This window comes from Cyrtonyx montezumae, unplaced genomic scaffold, assembly GCF_038088225.1.
Source record: "Cyrtonyx montezumae isolate F1298 unplaced genomic scaffold, pur_monq_1.0 scaffold_0, whole genome shotgun sequence".
NCBI lineage: Eukaryota > Metazoa > Chordata > Aves > Galliformes > Odontophoridae > Cyrtonyx > Cyrtonyx montezumae.
The window spans coordinates 51,048,235-51,071,636 of NW_027071824.1; the positions used below are offsets into that span (position 1 = coordinate 51,048,235).

Consider the following 23,402-nt stretch of genomic DNA (forward strand, 5'->3'; position numbering starts at 1 on the left):
ATGAAAATTATATAGAAGGATAGAGAAATCCCTTATTTTTATGTAAAATTCATTACACAGGGAAGACTGTGCTCTGCAGATTAATTGCATAATGAATAAGGATATTCTCTGTAGAACCTAGGCCTGTTTCTTTTAAAATATGAATGATATTTGGCAAGCAAGTCAGAAAACTGCAAGAAGAAAGGAGGTGTGTTCCTGGCTTAGGCAAACTGCTTTCTTTCTGTGATATTTTTTTTTCTGTGTAATGCTATTCAGGCTGCATAAACCAGGATTTTCAAAATTGTTCACTGATTAAATAGTCTTTTCTTGGATGCTCATTTTGATGTAATTGCAACATGATTTTAAATGCCATTGATACTTACAAATGAAAATGAGATCAGTGGGAATGTGTGAAGTATTTTAAAGTGTTTAAATACACTTGAAAAATCAGCCCTCAAATTTGGCACTTAGTGGACACTTCCACTTTAAGCTATCTCCTAATAGAATTAGTAATTTGCTCACACTGTTGATAGGTCCAAGTAAAAGTGAATAACAAATGTATATTTTTTTATTTTAAAGACCGTGGATTTGTGCCAGCAACAGAGAGTGAAAAATATTTTCAGAAGAGACTTAAAGAAATCCTCAAGCAAAATGACTTCTCTGTGTGAGTGTTTAGCCATTTTCCATAAACAATAATATTTTGTGCAAACCTTAAATAGGCGTTTAAAAACTGGTTTTCAATTAACTAGAACGTTGTCAGGATCAGTGGACTACAGTAATGGATCAGAGGAGTTCTCTGCTGAGCTAACACTACATTCTGAGGTACTTTCTCCAGAAGCCTTACAGTGTACACCAGCTAATATGGTAGAAGTGCATGAAGATAAAAAGATGAACAAAGGTGAGTATTTTTAATAGCTTGTAATTGCTTAAGTGTAAATCTGTGCCGCGCTTTGACTGTATTTACTATTAGCAGAAGTAAGCCAAGTAAGATCTGATTGTCACTTGTGAAAAAAGTGAAGGCTAGTTTTGCCTTTATTGTCTTATTTTTTAGAGTAAACCTTTCTAAAATTGCTGTAACAAATAACAGAAACATACTTGAAAGGAAAATCCATTTAAATTGCCTTTCTTTCATAGTGTATTGATGTATGTGACTCTTTGAAGTTTTATTCTTCTCTTTTTGATCTTCTCTTAAAGAATCCAATAGGATGCATACAGATAAAGAAGAGGAAGCACTTATTAATGAAGAAGCAATTCTAAACATTGTGGAGAATAGTCAGAGTTTTCATCGATTGTCTCAAAAACTGAGTCAAACTACAGTTTTTTGTAAGTATGACCGGAGTGGCTTTAATTTCCAACTGTTTTATTTTTCCATACTCTATTGTGCTCAATTATACTACTGATTACCTCAGAGAGTTTGTCAAGCAAATTGAAACTTCGCATCTTCCACTACTACTGCAAAAATACCTTATTTTCTAATAATTTCACCAGGACAGTGTATTTGTAGAAGTTAAATGTTTTACTGGTTCATTAACCTGTCCTCAGATGAGCTCAGTGCAGTCTGCTGTGAGATGTTATTCTTCATTATGCTCTTCGGTGGTAGGACGAAAATTAGACTAAAAAGGATGTTGACTGTCTTTCAAAATGTCTTCAGAGAACGTGCTCGTGAACTACTTTCGAAAGTTCAGCTATCTAGATATACCATAGGCTGATAGTGACAAACTGCAGAAGAAATATTTCCCAAAGTAGATAGATACAAAACAATGATTGAAGGCAAAGAAGCAAGAAGGAAACATTAGAGAGGGCTAGAGACCATGACAGCATACAAATTTGGGTGACGTGAGGGGAAAACAATAACTCACCAAATTGAATGGAAAATTACTTCAGCTAGAAATAGTTAAAGTCTCTAGAGGAGATGAAAGCACATAGTTTATATAACAGGATACTTAGAATAGTATAAATATAACATGTGGTGTTAATATACACTAAAGTTGGTGCTACAAAGCATGGAAGGAAAAAAACACTGAAAAACTCCTGGCCTCCAATACTTTTGATACATCTGTAGTGTGAATATATATATAATCAACAAGATATGTCTGTGGGCAATACAATATACAAAAATATACAATTTTTTCTTGCAGAGAACAAAAGAATGGATTAAGTGAAACAGAGTATTTTTCAGTGTTGTTTTATTTTTCAGAGAACAGGCAAGATTTTGGTCATGAAGTTTTATAGGCAGGGATTTGAAATTATCTGGAGAACCATAGGCATAGAAGGTACATGTGAGCTGACATTTTTTTTTTTTTTGAGTGAGAAGATTATTTTGAGTGGATGAGAAGTGACTGAAATTACATCAATGTACCCTATGGCTGTTTGAGTTGCTCAGCTAAATAGCAATGTTGAAATGGGTATTTTTTCAGTAGCTAAGGAATCAGGTGGAAATTTTATACTTCATTGTTTCTTCTTTTTCTTTTAGTCATATGGTTGCTAATTCCTTGTGTCTCATGAGTAATGGTGTCTGTGAGTAATGTGTTGCCCTCACATAAAGGAAATAAAAATCATATCTAAGGGTGGAGTAAAATCGGATGAATTTTTGGTGTAAGAGTGGAAGAGCCTAGGAATAGAGTAGGTTACGTGAAAAGGGAAATGAAGTTAAGCATTACAGTAAATGACAGAAGGAGAGAAGAATCAATAAGTAAAAATCAGTGTCATCTTTCATGAGATGCAGTGATTGAAGGTCTTCCAGGCAATACAGAGAGAAGTGCCCAACAAAGTTAGCAAAGCCATTGAAGTGGAGAGGGCAACAGAAAGGCAAGGATGCTTCAGAAGTTGGCACTCATGCTGAAAGAAAAGGGGAGAGTGAGACTGAGTTTAATGAGGTATGGGAGGGTGGAGGAAGAGAGAAATACCTTCCACTGAATCTACTGCATTTGGAACAGGAGGGCAGAAATAGAAATAATTTCAAAAAAAAAAACCAAACTGTTAATATCGTAGATAAAGAGCTTGCAAAATAAGAATAAAACTGAAAAAAGAAGTATGCAAAGAGCTTTGTTTCTTTAGCCTGCCTTGCTTTGAACAGTAGCAAACTAGTATGTTCAGGGTTTTGTTTTGCAAGCAGATTGTAAGTAGTGGTTAACAAATAGTACAAAATACAGACTCCATCTGTTTGGGCTCTTTCTGCAGTGGACAGTGCTGATGAGGCCATGATTGATGTGCTGGCTGGTTTGGAAAGTGATGGATATCAGATGGAGCATCACAAAGCACTCTCTCACCATCGTTCCCTTGGAAGTTGTCGAAATTCTCAGAACAGTGACGATGAAGAAAATGAGCCACAGCATGAGAAAGAAGAAATGGAACTTAGCTTGATAATGTCCCAGAGGTGGGACAGCAGCATTGAAGAGCCTGGGCCAAAAAGAAGGTATATATGTGATTTTCTTTACTTAGCCTTTCCTCTTTCACCTTCGTATTTAGGTGTGCTAATATGGATTATAGAGGAGTCTCTTTTTTAACAGCATTAGAAAAATCAGCTGATGCTGCAACTTCTAAGTTTTATAAGTGGATGTAGATGAAATGTTTTAAGTTTGGCTAGACCTAAGCTTCTTGTTTACTGCTTGAGGAGAAATTGTGTAGTGCTTTTTTTCCTACAAGTCTCAATATGAGTAAACTCTTTTTAAAGTAATAACGCATGGATATAATACAAAAAATGCAAAGTGTATCTTGTATACTGCATTTGCCTACAACTTTCATTGAATTGAATGTTTAAGAAATAACCTTGTGTAGACTGACACAGAAGCCTGAGAAGAACACCCATTAATTTCCACTCTCAAAGCTTAGATTAAAACATGAATGTTGCTCTCTTTGCTGGATTGCGAAAGATCACAGCCTAAATACTTTTAATGTTAAGATTACTGATTTCTTCTCAGGTTGTAATGACTTTTTGTACAGTCTGCACTGATGGGTTTTGCAAGAAGTTACCACTTTTATTTCACCCTTGCTTTTTGGGCGGACCTTCTGGTATTTATAACTATTTGAGAGAAGGGGAACTTAACAAATAAAACATTTTGATTTTTTTTAACACCAGAAATTATAATTATACTGTAATTCAGAGAGCAAGAGAGGCATAGAAATATTTAATCTTTTCTCTTGTAAAGGAATGCAGAAAAGTTGTAACGGAATAAGAATTTAGATCATTAGTTTCCTAGTTCTAGAGATACTTCATTTCACTTTTCTTTGACCTTTGATTTTGTTTTTATTTTTATTTTGTCACAGTAGTCTTAAAGTTGGACTTTCCATCTAAAGTGTTTTAGCATTAATTTTTTTGTCAGTTACGGTGTAAAACTAGCCTATATCTTGCAGCATTTATTAGCTTGGGCACGGTTCTGTATAGGTCTAATAATACAATTTCTGAGGTCAAGTAGGATCCTGAAGCAATTAACTGCTTTTATGCAATAAAGAATCCAACTTAAAACTCATCAGACTTGGAGGAATGAACTGGTTCTTGAAGAGCCATATAGCAGTATGATGCTGTGTCAGACAAAATTTCCAGGAAACTAAATGCTCTACTTGGATGTAAAGTGATTCAAGTTATTCTTTGCAGAAGTCATTTCGAGCCTGACTTTGGTTTACTGATGTTGACAAAGACTTGCTTTGTGCACAGAATTATAGCATAATCAAGGGTGGAAGAAACATTTAAATGTTGTCTAGTCCAGAGCCCTGATCAAAACTGCTTGGACTGGATCAGTTGCCTAGGATGAGTTAATGTGCTGGAAAAGTTAGAAGTATTTTTAAGAACAGAAATTGCTTACCCTTTATGGACAACATGTTGCAGTATTTGAATACCCTTGTGGTCACGAGTGCTTCCCTTATATACATTTCCTGAGGCAACCCTGTGTCCATTTCCCTCTTTTATACCATGACAGAGTCTGAACCTGATTTCTTCTTCATATAATGAGTGCAACAAGATCGCAGTTTTTTCTCAAGGCTGAACAAATCCTGATCCCTTATCCCTCCCCCTTCTTTATCTGTAGGTAAAACCTCCTATTTATTCACATGGAAACTACAACAGCTTCAAAGATCACAACAACACTAATAGAATTTGCTCTACAGTGATCACTGCATACGATACAATATCACTATGTATGATCTGCATGACTATAGAGCAAATTCTCAGTTACAAAACACTATTTTTCAACATAGTCACCTCCGTTAGCTATGAATTTTTGCTAGTGATGTACAAGAACCTGCATACCACGCTGTTTAAAATATACACTATCGGAAGTGGCCCACCGTTTCACAGCTGCTATGACAGTACAACTGTTGAAACATACCACCCAGTGCTTCACTATACTCATATCCACTGTTTGGTCTCTATAAATGCTCAACAAACATCGATGAATATCAGTAGGTGCAAATTTTCCATGTGGAGGAATTCAATTACACACCTTTGCTTCATACACACTTCTGTTTCAGATGCCGTTCTGACAGACTGCCTCTTTGATGCCGTCTGTCACACAGCAACAAAATGTAATGGAATATTGCTGGGAAGGTTTAACCTGCACTCCCATGCCACCAGCATCTGCCTCTGATGTTGTGGGCCAACATAATAAAATAGGAGACATTATTTTTTAGAGCAGCATTTGGTTATCGTGTGCTCCCACCCCAAGTCACCTTGGTGACCCGCAGCTGGATTTGCTCCAGTTTTATAGGTGTTGTCCATGTAGTGACTGAGCACAGTTCTCCACATGCAACCTCACAGCAACAGTCATGCAGTCACAGTCCAGGGTGCAGTTAGCTAGGGAGGTATGCTGTACACTCAGGTTCTCCTTTGTCCCCCCGTGGTTGTCCCCCATTGTTATCTTAACAGATAAACTAAAAGTATGTTGTATAGTTGGTCTTTTCCAACCTTAATGAAAATTAAGTATCTAATTCCCTTTTCTAACTTCTTAAACTAGTGGATCCTGCTTTTCTTCTTTTAACAGATGTTAGATGTTTGACTACTTTTCTTACTTGTTAATGTAATAACGATATTCTGATTTTCCTAGTAAGAAGTGTAACACACATTTTATTTCACTTTGCTCACCAAAGTTTCACAGACTTTTAGCCTTATATGACTAAAGATATTAACCTATTTTCTATTGGTATTTTTTGCATTATTTGATTCCTTCATTTTCTGTAGGTCAGCTGGGAAAAATATGCATCGAAGTTCAACAGAAGAGGACTCATCTTCAGAGGAAGAAATGGAGTGGAGTGGTAGCAATATGCTCCTAACTAATCTCTCTATACCTCAGCTAGATGGGACTGCAGATGAAAATGGTGGTAAGTAAGCAGAAAAACAGCTTTGGGAGTTGAGTTGCTACCTGAATCATAATTTGTCTTCAGATCAATTTGCTAATTCTTGGACATACTGAATGTCTTTGATTCTTGTCTTAGCTTGGAGGAAATATTTTCAGTGGATTTCAGAAGCAGGCCCTTAACATCTTCCTTAAAAGTCAACCATATTTTAATCTCAACACCCACAGAGAATTACCAGTATCTTTATTTCCGATTGTATTAATGATTCGAAAAAGAGTAGTATCATTTAATTAGTTCTGTGGATAAGTTCTTTGTCGCAAGGGGTATTTTTCTGTTACGATTTGTTGTGCTAATATGGTGCTGAAATTAAAGATTCTGTGGGACCATTTATCCTGCTATGATTTTGTTGTAAATAGTAGATTGTGTAAATTTAGGTGGTTAACTCTGCTTTGCAAATACGCACCGCCCATACTAAAAAACAGAGAGCCTTTGAGTCGGTTTTATTCAGCAGGTTGCGTGTCCATATTCTGGGATAACATGAGTTAAAATTATGCAGTAGAAAACTGCTGCAGAAGAAACTGCCTTTCAAAAATCTATAAAAATAAAATAAATTAATCTGTAGAGATATGTCTTGCTATCTCTTTAGCCTGCCGTCTGTGTTCCAAATAACCTTGGTTAATAGAGTGCACATTTTAAGGTTCGGCAAATACATAAATGTTATTATTTGTTCTATTAGACAAGCTGCAGAATTTCATGTTTATAAAATTCAGAGCAAAAAATGGAAAATGTACAGAACCCTTTGTGGAGGAAGGGGAAATATGTCTGTATCCAGAGGTCTCTTGGTACTAAGTTCATTTTTGCTCTTGGTCTAATCAACCATAATTGTTCTCAATTTTAAATTGTAATTGTTTTTCAATTTTAAATTGTGGTTAGCATCATTTTTGTACAGAAACTCTTTCTTAATCCATAGTAAAAATGGGGTAGTGTAAAAATCTTGTTGGTGCTCATATGTGTACCTAATTTCCTATTGCTACATTTGCTCTTAGGGTAAGGAGTGTAGTTATGTATTTGTTACCATCTCTTGTAGCTGTTTGACAAAGTAACAAGCATCGTATGTCAGTATATAAAATAGATATGTCTCAATATATTAATACAAGCAATTCCATATCGAAGAAAATGAGCTATATGGTCTTATTACATAGACAGCCAGAGCCATTCTTTCATGTCTGCTGCTTCAAGTGTAGTTTTTTTATACTTTGCTGTTGTGGGTATAAATTGTAAGGTTAATACATTACTTGATGTACTACTCATATGACTTTTTGCAAGATGCAAATTGTAATTTCCTTATTTGCAGTACTTTGTATCTTCCTGTAAAAAGGGATGCTTCTGACTAATAAGGCTGTATCTTTATAACTGTTTAAATTGTAGAATATTTCAACTATATTAATTACTCACATGGAGAAAGTCTACTTAAAATAGGGTTATTAGTTCTCATTTAATCAAATGTGAAATAACTTCTACCGTGCATACATTTCTTAAAACAGGAGATATTCAAAACAGATCTCAGTATACGTCATCTGATTAAAAAAAAAAAAACCAACAAAAAACAGCTTATCCACCTTATCCACACGTGAATCTTTCTGTCCGTAACATTTGACTGACTTACAAATATTATTGAGTTTTTGTATCTGAATAGTCAGGTATCTTCCAAATGTTCACTTGACATTTCACTGAACTCCCATTTTCTTTTTTTCCATTAATCATCCTCATGCTCTGTGAGAATGCCTCCTCCTACTCCCAAAGAATCATAGGCTGCATCTCCCAGCTGATCTTCACAGCTCAATGACTATGTATGCATTAGAAAATGTTATTAGAAGCAGATTGAGGGTTTTTTTTTCACCCAGCTACAAATAAATCATGAAGATGAAGGCACTATGATTCTCAGATAATCCTCAAATTGGCTTAGACTTAAAAGGTGAATGCTTAAAGAATCTCCCACATAGTATGGCAGTTTGCAGCACATACTTTCAAGTCATATAGCACGTTTCATAACTCATGTTCCCCTTCAACATTTCAGCCAGGGGTGTGGACACATGAGCAAACTGCTGTGTGCTCCCAGCTCTGTAGTATCTGCTTCTGAAGTGGAATAAACTCCTTGAAGTTTCTTAACACTCACTGTAGTTAAGAAAAGCACACAATTACTGCAGAGTAGTTGTTAATATGTTATTTACCACTTGTATGCGCACACTTATCCAACAGTAAATGTGGTGAAAGTAACAAAGGACTATCTCTTTCTTCCATTTTATCACACCATGAGTCTTCACAGGACAGGTACCACAGAGCATGCTGGTTGTAGACCTTTGTGGAAATGCTAATCTATGGGTGTGAATTTATGATCTAACTAAACGTGGCAAGCGCCTCACATAGACACTTAAATGGGTGTTGGATTGCTCTGCTTTAAAAGTGCAGTAAACTACCTTGCACGTATTGCACAGGGTGGTTGATACGAAGCCCTTGCAGCGTTGTAAGACTTCAGCTTGCTGTGGAATTAGTTTTCTATGTGGAGAAAATCATCTTAAGTACGTTACTTTCTTTTTCAGAACCAAGAAGCATGCATACTTCTCAGGGACAAGCTTTTATAAAAGTCATTCTCTTTGCATTTAGCTTTCTGAAAATGATTTCAGAAGCCTTCTTATAGAAAACTACCATGAGATCTTTGGGAAATGCATTCAAGTCCATAATTCATAAATAACTGACAGAATATCTGGAAACATACATGTATTAATGATATGATTTTGATAAAGCAACTCATGTATTTGGGTCCTGTAGTAGTGATCATAAATGGAATGTGAGTTAGAAGAGTACTGTTTTGGTTTGGTTTCTTTTATGGGAGGGCTTTCATGAAAATATCATTAAAATGGTTAATAGCTTAGTTATTCTTTTTTACAGAAAAACTAGAGTAAAATTGCTTGTCTTCCATTTCAGACAATCCTTTGAATAATGAAAGTTCTCGAACTCACTCCTCCGTCATTGCAACAAGCAAAATGTCTGTAAAGACCTCAATCTTTCACAAAGATGCTGCTACACTAGAACCCCCATCTTCTGCTAAAATTACTTTTCAGTGTAAACACACAAGTGCCCTTTCTAACCATGTTTTGAATAACGAAGATTTAGTAGAAGACCTCTCGCAACCAAACACAGAAACAAGACCTGAACTTTCAGTTCATTCTCTTACAAAAGAAAGCACTTACACAGCAAAGTACCCAACGTCATTCAGCAATAGTACCCATGCAGAAAATTCACATAAAGAGAGTAACAAGAAAGATACTCTTCCAGTTCCTTCGTGTGAAAATAATATTTTTGAGTATGAAGATGATATTTCATCAGTGAGCAGACAGATACCTAGCAGGAAGTATACTAGCATCAGAAAGACTGAGAAGGACGTCTCTTTTATGCATGTGGGCCGCCACATTGGAGACAGCATATTGAATAAAAACTCTTTCAACTTTTCCGATTTGAGCCACTCTGGCCACTCCAAAGGTAAAATATCCTCTGAACTAAATGAAAAAGCCAGCAGTGCGAGTATAAATAGTTTTTTTCCAGCAACAGTTACAGAAAATTGTGAATTGGTGTCTTGTTCAGGAGGTAGTCGAACTGTTGTACATTCACTTGAAAATAACACTGATGAAGGTGGCCTTAATAAGCTTAAAATTAGGTATGAAGAATTTCAGGAGCATAAAGCAGAAAAGCCAAGTCTCAGTCAACAAGCAGCACATTATATGTTCTTTCCTAGTGTTGTTCTTTCGAATTGTCTTAGCCGACCACAAAAGTTAGCTCCTGTGACATATAAATTACAGCAAGGCAACAAGCAGTCCAGGTTGAAGCTGAATAAAAAGAAATACAGTTTTATCAGTCATCAGGAGCCTGCAACTGTAAGTGATGTTGTATCAGTGAAGGAAAGCTGCTATACACAAGGTAATGCTTGTAGTAATATTCCTGATAAGGATAGTGCTTTACCTAGTGACTTAGTCCAAGTTCCTCTTGAGGCTTTTGAAAACAAAATGCCTACAAGTACTGCTCATTGTACTGACTGCCAGATTGGAGATGGATCTCTTGAAACTGAGCAGTCATTTGGATTATGTGGGAATAAATACACACTTCGAACTAAACGGAAGGTAAATTATGAGACTGAAGACAGTGAATCAAGCTTTGTCACGCACAACTCAAAAATTAATCTACCTCAACCAATAGAAAGTGTTGAAAGTTTGGATGGGTCTCAGAAGTCTCGAAAACGTAGAAGACTTTCTAAAAAGCTGCCACCTGTTATTATTAAATATATTATCATCAATAGATTTAGAGGGAGAAAAAATATGCTTGTTAAACTAGGGAAAGTAGATTCTAGTGAGGAAAGAGTGGTACTCACAGAAGAAAAGATGAATTTATATAGAAAGCTTGCACCTTTAAAAGACTTTTGGCCAAAAGTTCCTGACTCTCCTGCAACCAAATATCCTATTTATCCACTAACGCCAAAGAAAAGTCACAGAAGAAAAGCAAAGCATAAGTCAACCAAGAAAAAAGCTGGAAAACTGCAAAGAACAGGTAGTAAAAATAATATTAGAAGAACTTTATCTTTCAGGAAAAGGACTCACACAATTCTTTCTCCTCCTTCACCATCCTATAATGCTGAAGCTGAAGACTGTGACTATAACTATAGTGATGTTATGTCTAAATTAGGTTTTCTTTCTGAGAGAAGCACAAGCCCAGTAAACACATCACCACCTCGCTGCTGGTCTCCCACTGATCCAAAAGCAGAAGAAATTTTAACCAACCTGGACAGAGAAGCTTTACATTTTAGGGGTCCTAATATGTACAACAACAGGACTGTTAATTCTAATGTAGGAAAAAATAGTCGAGCAAAAACTCAGGTTAAGAAATGTAAAAAGAAATTTGCTAGCCCCACTGTGTCTACCAAGAAAAAGAAAAAGATGAATCAAAGTGATAAAACAGCAGATGATGGAAAGAAGAAACCTAGAACTAAACAAAGACAGAAAACAACAGAAAAAATGTCCTCAAGAAAATGCATGGTATTTAAAGATGAAAAAGGAAATAATCACTCTACCACAGAAGTGAAGTTTGTGCTGAAACATCAAGATCTGCCTGAGATGTCTTACAACTCACAGCTGCTTCATCATCAGAGAGATGGGCCTCTTCCTGGCTTTACAGCAGGGTATCTGCCATCAACACCGTTCCCCTCAGCAGCTGATACACAAGGTAATTCATCAGACTGTTTTCATTCATTGATGGACGTTGATAAGCCTTTAGATGCACAGAGTTTGCCTGCGCTGCGAGAAGACCCTCATTCGTCTCTTACATCGACTCCTGTGGCATCTGGAAGAGAAGTACTGAAAGTGAGCTCTCAAAGGCCCAGGACTCAAAGTGCTGTATTTAGAATGAAGGAATCTGCTCTCATTAAAAACATATTTGACTCATCTAATCACTCAACTCAGGTAACACAGAATGTGCGCATCTCTAAAGATAAGACCTTTGTAAAAGCAGAAGAGATAAAAAATTTGCAAAACAGGTATTTACCGCCAATTGGGAAATTAAATGAAGCTCATGAGTCTTCAGACACGACAAAGATGGATCAGTTGCATTCCACTAACTATTTGCATTGTAAAGACAATAATCAACAGCAGGTTTTTGGTATACCAGAGGCATCCAAGCATTCTGATCCTTCTTCTGTTAAGTCATCTGAAGAAAGTCCAGGGCCTCTTCAGTTGCCTAAGAACTGTTTCATAACCTCTTTGAAGAGTCCAGTGAAACAACTAAATTGGGATCAAAAACAGAGAGGATTTCTTTTGGAAATGTCACATTTTAAACCCGAAACAGTAAAACAGAAGTCTCTGTCAGAACCAACCATGCAAACAAAACCCATTTCCCAGTATAAGAACAGGACTATAGTGGCCCCATCAGCATTCAGTGAAGGACAGTCTGGCCTAGCTGTTTTGAAAGAGTTGCTCCAGAAGAGGCAACAGAAAGCTCAGAATGCAAATGTTACACAAGAAGCGTTACCAGTTAAAACGCAGCTGAGCAGAGGCAACCCATGCCCTCTTGAACAGAATAAAGCAATTAAAAGGTCACGGTCAGCCACACCTAGAAAACCACGTGCTCCTAGGAATACAAAACCTAAAGAAAAAACACCAAAAGTTTCAAAAATGGAATCTTTAAGCCAACAGGTCACTAGTCACATTGATCATTCTGTATCTGATGACAGCCCTATATTTTTTTCAGACCCTGGTTTTGAAAGCTGTTACTCCCTTGAAGACAGCTTATCTCCAGACCACAATTACAACTTTGATATTAATACTATAGGGCAAACTGGATTTTGCAGTTTTTACTCTGCAAGCCAGTTTGTCCCAGCAGATCAAAATTTGCCCCAAAAATTTTTGAGTGATGCAGTTCAAGATCTTGGTTCTGGACAAACAACAGAAAATGATTTTCTATGTCGTAATGACCAAAAAACTGATGAAGAAAAACAGCATTCTTCAAGCACAAGTAAGTGGATAAGACCTGGTTCTCTGAGCCCTGAGCTTTTTGAGAAAACCTCACTGGATACTAATGAGAACCACTGCCATAGCCAATGGAGGAAAAACATTCATCCTTCAACTTCTAGGTCCAACTCTGTTGATACCTCTTGTACACAAGAGACTGAGGTCTGCTTAAATGAAAAATTTAAATTGACTAGAAACCCAGTAAATAAAGAGAGATTTCTTAACCTTCCTCAGCCAACCAGCTCAGACTGGATTCAAAGCCACATTAGAAAAGAAACCACTTTTGAACCCTGTCAACCACTTGATTCAGTTAATACCTCTTTTACATCTGTACTGTCATCTCCTGATGGTGAACTTATAGATGCAGCCTCTGAGGATTTAGAATTATATGTTTCAAGAAACAATGAAGCATTGACTCCAACTCCAGATAGTTCACCAAGATCCACCAGTTCTCCCTCACAATCAAAAAATGGAAGTTTTACACCTCGTACTGCTCACATTCTTAAGCCGCTCATGTCCCCACCCAGTCGCGAAGAAATCATGGCAACTTTGCTGGATCACGATCTCACAGAAACAGTTTATCAGGAACCATTTTGCAGTAATCCTTCTGATGCTCCAGAAAAGCCAAGGTACTGTTTTAAAGGCATTTCCGTCTACATATGCTTATAATTATATTAAGTTTAATTTAATCCTGTAAACAATTATGTGCTGTTATGTGACACAGCTGCATGAAAGATTCCATCTGTTACATGTACATTTGTAGTTGAATATTAGTATGTTTTCCTTGCAAACACCCTTTTTCATTCATGGTGCTTTCTTTTTTTATTGCTTGATATTACTGTAGTAAGTGAAAGTATGCCTGCTTGCTTTGTAGAAGTTGGATACTGCCCGCAGGAATTTGTTGTGAGAAGACTAGTTAGCTCAACTCTGCTTGCGTATAATCTTGAAAACTGCCTACAGTGCAGTTTAGAGCAAAGCAATCATTCAAACTATTTTCTTTTTAGGGAGATTGGAGGACGGCTTCTCACTGTAGAAACTAGGCTTCCAAATGACCTGCTTGAGTTTGAGGGAGACTTCTCATTAGAAGGGCTACGACTCTGGAAGACTGCGTTTTCAGCAATGACTGAAGGTCCTAGACCAGGATCACCTCCCCGTTACGGTCACTCTGCTGCTAATAAAAGAGAAAGTAATAGCCATAAAACTAGCAAAGACAAAAAAATTGTTATAATGCCATGCAAATGTGCTCCAAGCCAGCAACAAGTTCAGATATGGCTCCATGCCAAAGAAGAGTATGAACATTTCAAGAAATTGCCTAAAAATCATCCTGCTGAGCTAGAAAAAGCAGCTGAGAATTTCAGCTCCACGGTATTGTCTGGAGAGAATTCTATAGAAGCAGTAAAAGCAGTTAAAGATGTAAACTTGGCAAGCCTGGAAGATGGAAGATCTATAGTGCCTGCAAAGGATTCTCCTGCTCCTTTGGCAGATCCTACAAAAGCGCAAGCCAAGGAAACCTGTGACAAGTCTGTAAGTACTGTAGGAACTTCTATAAGTATTAAAAGTGACATAGATTCAAATGAAATTCCGTATGAAAGCAAGACACTTACCGCTTCAGCTCTAGAACATGATAAGGAAGAGGAGGAAGAAGACTATTATGTCAATTATAGTTCACCAGATTCTCCAGTGCTTCCACCTTGGCAACAAGTAGCATCTCCAGATCCCAAGCAGTCCAATTCAGAAGATCCAGAGTGGAAAAGTCAGGATGTTATTTTGTCTTCTGTAGAAGAAAATGATGTAGCACCTGTTGGAAGTGCACAAAATTCTCCATCCACCCAAGGGGACATTAAGATGACTTTTGACACATCTCCACTTCTACTTAGTGTAGATCCTGGAAATCCTGAAGCCATTTGCTTACATAGTACACCTATCACACAGAGAAAAGATCCTGACGGAATTCATGAAGTTCTTGGGTTTACTCCTTTATCTAAAGGTAAATCCATTAAGTGATCTTAATGATAGACAAAAAGTGTTACTGAATATGAAATTATATTTCTTTTGACATGTTGACAAAATTCCTACATCCTCACAGAATTATATTTAAAATATTTGAAAAGGAAAAGGCCTGCGCATTATTGTTAATTTGACTAATTATGACTGAAGTTGAGAATCGGAACACCTTTGTGCTTCCTGATGTTATCTGAACTCTGAAGTGCTAGTTAAAAACTTAAAGAAATGTAACTTCCAAGGAGAATTTTAAAATCTTGTTGGTTATATTACCATTAGTGAATTGTATTCCAATCATAGTGGAATGTAAGTAACTTTGCAGTACTCAGTATAACGATATAATTTTTGGTGTGTTATTGGCCTTGTACTCTGCATTTCTAAATGTCCACAAATATCAAATCGCAGTAGTTCTGCCTTGGATTGGAGAGAGAATAATGTTAATTTTGTTTGTATACAAATATTTGTTGATAATGTTAAAGCAAATTTTCCAGCATATTGCTTAATGTTCGGACAATATTAATGAGGTTAAGCAGTCTTTTGCTCCCATATGTTTATAGAACCAAAAACCCAGAAACTCTGTCATAGGAGAGGAAGTAATACTGATGGTCTTCGAAGAGTACTTCTAACCACACAAATGAAGGTAAATAAAGATTTTATGTGTAGGTATACTTTTATTACTCTACACTTACATTTCCATTCTCTTTCTCACTTACAGTCTTCCTCTTAAGCAGACAGCTCTAACACATGCTTTCTTTTGGAATTTAGTTTTTAGAATTTATTCTGTATTGTTGTTTTTATTTTTTCTTTTGCTATTAAGATCTGAAAAATATATTTAAAATGGTAGAATGTTATTGCTGCAAAGTCAGTATTCACTCAAAGTTAGGAAGGAGAAATCAGTTTAACTTGCAGGAAAAAAAAAACTTGGATTTTGAGTGTGTTCTCTATTTTAGGATGGTGAAACTCTAATGAATCAGTAAGAGACACCAGCTATGAATGTTGTGTTGCTGTTTAGGTTACAGCATACTTTTTAAGTTCTGTTGCTATTTTCCTTCTGTGTATATATAAACATATATTTATGTGTCTCCATGTGTATATTTTAGTTTTCAGACGATGTCTTAGGCATTGTTGGAAACATAAATTGTCTGTAAACGGCACTAGTGTGCTGAGAGAGTAGAAAGGAAATTGTGTGAATTGATCACTCACATGTTTTCTATAAAGTGTATTTCTGTTCCCCTATTGGAAACAGAACAATTGAATAGGTGCATCATGGATCTGACTCAGTAGTCTTCTTTGTTCTTAACATACTGGTATTCCCCCAGTTCAGGTGGGTAAGTGTACTCTTGATTTAGTGCCTTTACAAAGTGGTGAGCAGTACAGGGTATTCTAATGAGTTGTTGGTCAAGAGCAAACAGGGACTTGTTGGTTTCCCTGTCTTCAGCCTTTGATTATTTTTTTTAAAGACATTTCAAATTGCCTTTTGCTTTACTATGAGGTTTCATTAATATTATTCCACTTGTTGTTTTCCTGATGAAAAAAGAACAGGATAGTAAAAGCTTACATTTAGTAATTGTACTGTAGCACTTGCACTTTTGTTGATAAATTTTTATTTAATTTTGGCACCACTGTATATAAATTTAGCTACCTCTAGTTTTTTCAATATTTATATGGGAATTTTTTTTTTTTGTTTGTTTGTTTTTTTTTTGTTATTGTTCAACAGAATCAGTTTGCTGCCCTTGGTGCTCCAAAGAGAGAGACTTCTCAGATTGAAGGACCATCTTTAAATAACACTTACGGTTTTAAAGTCAGTGTTCAAAACCTGCAAGAAGCGAAATCTTTACATGAGGTAATTTATTGTTATATGTGATTTTATAAAGTGATAGTTCATCAAACTAGTTTCATAATGGCAGTATTTAAAAACCTTTCCTTCTTGATCCCTGCGTGACTTAAGATTAGTCAGAGTGTGCTGTGTGCAACTGTAATTGCTGTATGACTTCAGCTTGGTCTTCAGTTGCCCTTATTTGATAAAGGGGTGTGAGGATACAATACTAAATTTCAGGATCAGGAGGGAGAAATAGTAGGGTTTTGTATAAAAATATTTCTGGCAAAACTAGTTAATTGTAACTTTCACTGGTCATTTCCTCATGAAAGGGGGCTTCAGACTGAATGTTAGTGAAGGCCTCTCTGAGGCCGTGCATGGTAAGTTCTGAATCTGTTAGCCAATTTCTGCTGCATTTATCAGGGTGGTAGGTATCTTAAGTAGTGTTTCTTATGCATTTCATGTGTATCAGTGGGTGGTCTGAGAAAAGAGAAGAAAATTAGTGCTGGAGAAGGGGATGCAATGTAAATACAGTACTACTATGTTTGGAGGCTGGCTGGCACATATTTGCTTGCTATTAGCCACTACTCCCATAGCTAGGAGTTAGCTGTCAACCAGCTTACAGACAAGCTCAGGAGTTAGTTTTATGTGCTAAATAGATAACATAGGAGAAAAAGCAAGAAACTAATGATATTACAGGAAATGGAGATGCGGCTTGATTGTACAATTCTGTTTCATTGATGGGTGAACAAATCTAGAGCCCTCAGGGCAGCTTGCTTACTTTTCCCCTGTAATTTCTCCAGTTCACTTGTTAGTCTAGTTTATCAGCTACATTAGGCAAGACAGCACAGAAACAAGGTAGTATTAAATACTGTTGTGTTTCATAATGCAAACTATTTTACACAGAGGTAAAGCAACACAATGTGGAATTTCATTAATGCAAGTGAAGGGAAAAATAAGTATTTTTTATGACTGTTTACAAGTCTTGGGCAAGGGAGGAAAAGGAAAATAAAGATCAATAGTAGTGGTTGTCTCTGATGAGTTTGGAAACTGAATTCAGCTCAATTCAAAGCTGTTTGAAAGTACTGTAGGAATGTAATAATTGCTGAAGTTGAGCGTTTCTGCTAGTTTGTATTTGCTTTGGAGAGAAGAAAATGGTACTCAGAAACATATATTGAATTTTAATATTTGAGTATAAAAGTGCTTTAAATGGTTAATTTATTTGTAAGATGTTATTAGCAAAAAAAAAAAAAAAAGAGATTCAGAGATGCCCATTTAATCACTTCTGATTATTTTCAAATATGACCTCTTACTTAGAATGACCACATAAGTGTCTACATTAGCTCCTTTGCATTAATAAATTATCCTTTTCTTTTTTTATTTCTTTCTCTATCTATTTTAAGAAAGGTCCAAAACATACTAATTTTTTGTATTTATTTGTTGGTAGGTCCAACACCTTACCCTCATCAGTATGGAGTTACATGCTCGAACCAGACGAGATTTGGAACCAGACCCAGAGTTTGATCCGATCTGTGCTTTATTCTATTGCATCTCATCAGACACAGCACTTCCAAATACTGATAAAAAAGAAATCACTGGCGCTATAGTGATTGATAGTGACAGGACACTCTCCAGCCAAGGTTCTTATTTCTTTTTTTTTTTAACATACTTTACAAGAATACTTATTTCATAATAATCAAACAGTAGCAGGCAAAATAGAGTATCTATATTGCTGTTTAGCTCATTTAATTTTGTCTTGTTGACTGTTGGATGAATGGCCATATTGAACATAGAGTTTTCCTGTTTATATCTTCTGAAGAACCATTGCATGGGCTATAAATCAGAAATAATATACAAATGTTCAAAATAACTGTCTGCATGCTTGTGGACAAGCTCCTGCAGTGTTCTGAAAGTATAAAGAGGAAAACCTGCCTTTAGTTTCCTACTCAAGTTGCTGGATAGCTACAAGTAGAAAATGTTAAAAGCAAGACAGTATGTTTTATATTTTACTTAAGGGTTATTTTTGTGGTTTTATCTGATCCTTTCAGGATCTAAACAGGGGCCCTTATTCTATTGTACCTTTTTGGCTTTGTTTAGACCAGTGATACTCAACCTGTGGCTCTAGAGCCGGATGTGGCTCTTCATGGCCCTACAGGCGGCTCTCGCAATGTAGGCGTCTGATCGGCGCTCCACTCTAACAGGCAGCGCGGGGAGCACTGAGCAAATGGACCAGCAGTGTGGGAGTCGCTGAAGTTTCCCCTCCCATAGGGGGAAAGAAAAGGAGCTGCTGGGATCCCCCCACAGGTAAGAGTAGAGATCACCTCCCACCCAGCAGCTGTGGGACAGAATGGGGAAAAACTTGCCCTTTTGCCCCTTCCGCCCCTCCACCCCACTTCCTCCTAGCAGCCAGAAGGGGTTGAAGACAGAATGCTGCTGGGAGAGAGGATGCTGATATGTCATGTCGTGATGTATCAATATGTGATGATGATGAGGCAGCATCCTCACACATTGAAGTGTCATGATAAAAAAAAAAAAAAATTGAATCACACTGTTGATACTTGATTTTTATGGTGCTCTACAACTCCATTTAGTAAAGAAAGAAGTGGCTCTCCAGCTGTTAAAGGTTGAGTACCACTGGTTTAGGCTAGTAAAAAATACAAAAAAAAAGTCCTTTCTTTTAGGGTTTCTTTGGCATTGTAAAGAGTATTAAACCACAAAATACTGTCTAAAATTAAAAAGTCTGGACAAAAGCCTACCAAAAATAAATCAGCAATAAGGCAACAGCTCCTTTTACCAGTTTATTTTTCAAAGTATTGTGGATATTTTACCATGTTATGCTAAGTCCTTACTATTCTCAGTGAAGTTTATTCTGGTATGTATGCTTGTTACTATCTTTAGGAAAATTATCTCCATAAACTTACTAAGAGAGATTTGTCACAGTATAGAAAACTATGGGTCCCTAGGTGCATGCCACTCTGCTAAATTATCAAGAAAAGGCTTTCTGTAAAGACATCCAATAATATTTTGAAGAAAGGTTCTGATCTGTTTTTGTTAGTGAAGTGGAATGAAATGATGTTTAAATGTTAATGTGACATTTCTTGCTTTAAGTGGTGTTAGCTGTCAGTATTTTCTTGGATAGAACTTCTTGAGTAGAGTGACTCAATATTGATACACTTTTTTTCCCCTTTTTGTATTATTATTATTGCTTTGCAAATTACAGTTCTCATTTTAACGTTTGTTTCTGAAAACGTACTTCTTTAATTATCAGGATTATAAGAATGTGTCAAAGCCGAGTGCTTTTTAAAAACTCCAGATTGTTGCCTTAATCAGATATTACAATCTATTGTATAGAGAAAATGAAAATACAGTGTATGCGTTGCATATTATGCTTTATCAGGTCCTGCGTGCCTAAGAATTTAGCTGTTATACACACGTTGCCAATGCAGACACTCTTAATTTGCACTGTGAGCAAAGTTGCTGGTGATATTTAATTTCTGTTAGTGACTTAGCAGAGTTTTTAAGAAATGTACTTTCAAGAAGTTTAAAAAGCAAAACTGTACTGTTACATAGCATTTTCATTCTTCAAAGCGTTTTGCAAAGCACTATGCTAAGCTGGCAATTAAAATACATAGCATATGATACATATTGTGTGAGTTGTCATATAGTCCTTTAATGTTTCCTACTAAAAAAATAATTCTCCAGTGGCTGAACTCTTGTATATGTAAAATGGTGACATTTCTATTTTGAATCAAATTCAATTATATGGAAGAATTTATGTGTAAGATTATTACTGTAATATAATTTTACCAACTGAAAAGAACAAAATTTTCCACCCAAGAGGAACAGAATAAGTCTGTGAAATAAATTATGTTAAAGGTAAATAGAGAATGTATTCTTTTTTTTCCTTCTGTTCAAAGTTTTGTTCCGTATTTCATTCTATATTCTGTTGACTGAAGTGATGGAATTCCTTCTAAAATGTAATGATTTGTTTTACTTATTTTCTAGGGAGCAGAGACCAAGCACCCTTGCTCACAAGATCTGGAATTACAGGACTAGAAGTCAGTTACGCTACTGATGAAAGAACTCTTTTCCAGGAAGTAGTGAATATTGTAAAAAGGTAGCATATCTGTACGTTCTGCTTTTATTTTTCAGGCTTGGTACAGCAGATATAGTTCCTTCAGCCCTTGCCAGTCTCTCAAATACTGATTGTTGTTGTTGTTGTTGTTGTTTCCCTCAAAGGCTTATTTCTAGAGTGGACAAGCATGGTGGTCTTTTGAATAAAAATACTTTTTTTACTTTTCCTTTTCTCTGACAGCAAGCACATTCAGATCCTCTTAAGCAGCTGAATTACAGTCTTGAAACTGATCTGCCATATTGGTAATCTTCTTTAACAAACAACCTTTCCTGTATTAATCCCAGCGTTCATTACATGTCTCTCTGTCAAACTCTCAGGAGATATTAATGGTGCTGAGAGCTATAGAAAACCCTTAGACAGGAAGAATTATTTTAGGGTGTCTAAGGCAAGGCTACATGATACTGAAACATACTGTGGACAAATCACAGTAACCAGTAGCTGAAAATTAGGTGTCTACATTAGTTTTGTCTTCTCTGAATGAAAATCCCCTGCTCAATCAGACTTGGAAAACTACTGACTTTCCTTCTCTCCACCAAGACTGGGAGGCCTGTTTTGTAGCCCTCAGCAAGTGAAACTGCAGGCATTTCCTCTACTGACAGAGGTGTAAAGCCATAAAATTACAAGGAAAAACAAACAGATTTAAACTGTGAGTCACCCTGCTGGAGTACAGACGCAAGAAAAACATGTGTACTAGGCAGAGTACATTTGCCATTCTTTCTCTCTCCAACCAGAAAACCTCTGATGAGAAAGACATTGACCAACCCCGTGAAGCCAGAGTACAAAAAGAGTTGCTGAATGCAACCAACACAGGGTGGGTCCTGACAGAGCAGCAGATCCTTGTTCAGAGAAGACAAAATTCAGGTAAGGAAATTTTTATTTTTCTCTTTCTTGGAAATCTAGTGCTCCATCAAACTTAGGAATAATAATAAGAATGAGAAGCTGCCAATAAATCAAAAACCCTCCGTCAGTTGTGGGGAAATTTTAAGAGTGAGCATGGGAGAGAGAATGCAGCAGTTAGGGTGTATATTTATCACTGAAGAACAGAAGTCTACAGATGTACATATTGAAGACATTACTTGATTTTTGTAGTACTCCAAGATGGAATTTATCAAGCTGCTGACTGACAAAGCTCTTCTTAAGAGATGTTCTCATTCTCTTTCTACATGTGCTAGCATGCTTTTTTGACTCAACATCTTCAAATATTGATTTAGTTTACTTGTATTCCCAGGATATAAAAGATTTGATCCATTTTTGGAGAGGGAGACTGCTATCTTACATAATTCTTCTTGTCTGCTTCACTCTTCTCTCGATGCAATGTAAACTAGAGAGTCAGACTTCTACTGAATTTTCTACTAATACTATTTTAAAACTTTGACTACATCTACAGATTGAAGCTCTTTTTCCTTCTTATTTTCTGTAGCATAAGCCAAAGAGAAGACAAAAAATTGCTAAAGTAAATGTTTTATGTTTCTTAGGTACAAAGTAAGAGTTGAGACTCAGAGCAGCTTTAACTGGAGGAAGAAGTATTGTAAAACTTCCTGGTTAAAAAGTAGTGGACTGCAAAATCTTCCTCAATAGCAAATGAACAAGTAAATGGCTTTAATGAAAATTTTTAGCATTGGAAATTATTTCTAAAATAACCTTCTGTTGCTGTTTTGAAGTTATTTCTTCCAGCACAGACAAGTACTCTAGTTGTTCTGGTCAACAGTAGATGGAAAAAACAAATGGTTAGGCCATGTTCAAAAAGAATTTCCACCTGGGGCTTTTGGATGCATCAGGCTGGAGTGAATGACAGAATATCTATTTGATCTTGATTGGCAACACCAGAAACAGACCTTACCAGCTTGCTATTATCCTGAACACATCACCTATGGAAGAGGAGTTGTCTTACACAGTGCAGTTGAAGAATTCTTGTTCCTGTTTCTAGTCATTCTCTCATCATCTGGCCTAATTCTTGCTCTTATTTCATTTATGTGATGTTGTGGAACATACTCATTTGTTTCAATTTCCAATCTCTCGTGTATCTGTTTAGGCTCCACTTTTCATTTTTCCCTTTTCCCTTTTCTCCTTTCTTTTTCTTTTTTCTCTTCCCTTCTCTCTTTCTGTTCTGGTTATTGAATGTAAGAAGTATTTGATCCAGTCACTTTTTGTGAATAGATGTAAATATCGATTGAGCATGTTAGAGAATTCTTGAGCACTATTTCAGCGCACTAATGAGAGGAGAAGATGATTCTGGGAAATGTGTCACTTTATGTGACTGAGCAAGTAATCACTTTGCCACTTAGCTCAGCATTCTCTACTCTCTTTCCATTAGAAATCTACAAGTGTTTTCTGTCCTCAAACAAATGACACAGTACCTACTCAGTCTTTACAGTGTTTTGGTCGATACTGAGAGACAGAAATGTAGAAAGTAGAAACAAAGTAGAGCTGATAGATCAGTGAGGCTTTAATGCTTGAAATGTTTTTATTCCTGGGCTGTACAAATAGCCATTTGTCAGTGAGGAGAGCCTACCAAGTCTTTTTATAGCTGAATTACTGTTCTGCATGTTCTTTGAAGATGAATATTGCTCCAGAAAGTTGAATGGAATTGGTTAGCTGAAGTTTGATTGAGTTACACTTTTGTTGTAAAAGT

The 23,402-nt window shown here is 36.4% G+C and overlaps 1 protein-coding gene across 1 annotated transcript in view; it reads left to right on the forward strand.

The window, feature by feature from the left end:
* Positions 1-23,402, forward strand: part of REV3L (REV3 like, DNA directed polymerase zeta catalytic subunit) — a 111,027-nt gene that overhangs the window by 62,076 nt on the left and 25,549 nt on the right. The window contains exons 8-18 of the mRNA XM_065735017.1: positions 559-643; positions 729-877; positions 1,174-1,302; positions 3,160-3,394; positions 6,152-6,291; positions 9,253-13,447; positions 13,823-14,805; positions 15,377-15,459; positions 16,537-16,662; positions 18,083-18,275; positions 20,641-20,752. Coding sequence (XP_065591089.1) covers positions 559-643; positions 729-877; positions 1,174-1,302; positions 3,160-3,394; positions 6,152-6,291; positions 9,253-13,447; positions 13,823-14,805; positions 15,377-15,459; positions 16,537-16,662; positions 18,083-18,275; positions 20,641-20,752 — 6,430 coding nt within the window. The remainder of the gene's footprint in view (positions 1-558; positions 644-728; positions 878-1,173; positions 1,303-3,159; positions 3,395-6,151; positions 6,292-9,252; positions 13,448-13,822; positions 14,806-15,376; positions 15,460-16,536; positions 16,663-18,082; positions 18,276-20,640; positions 20,753-23,402) is intronic.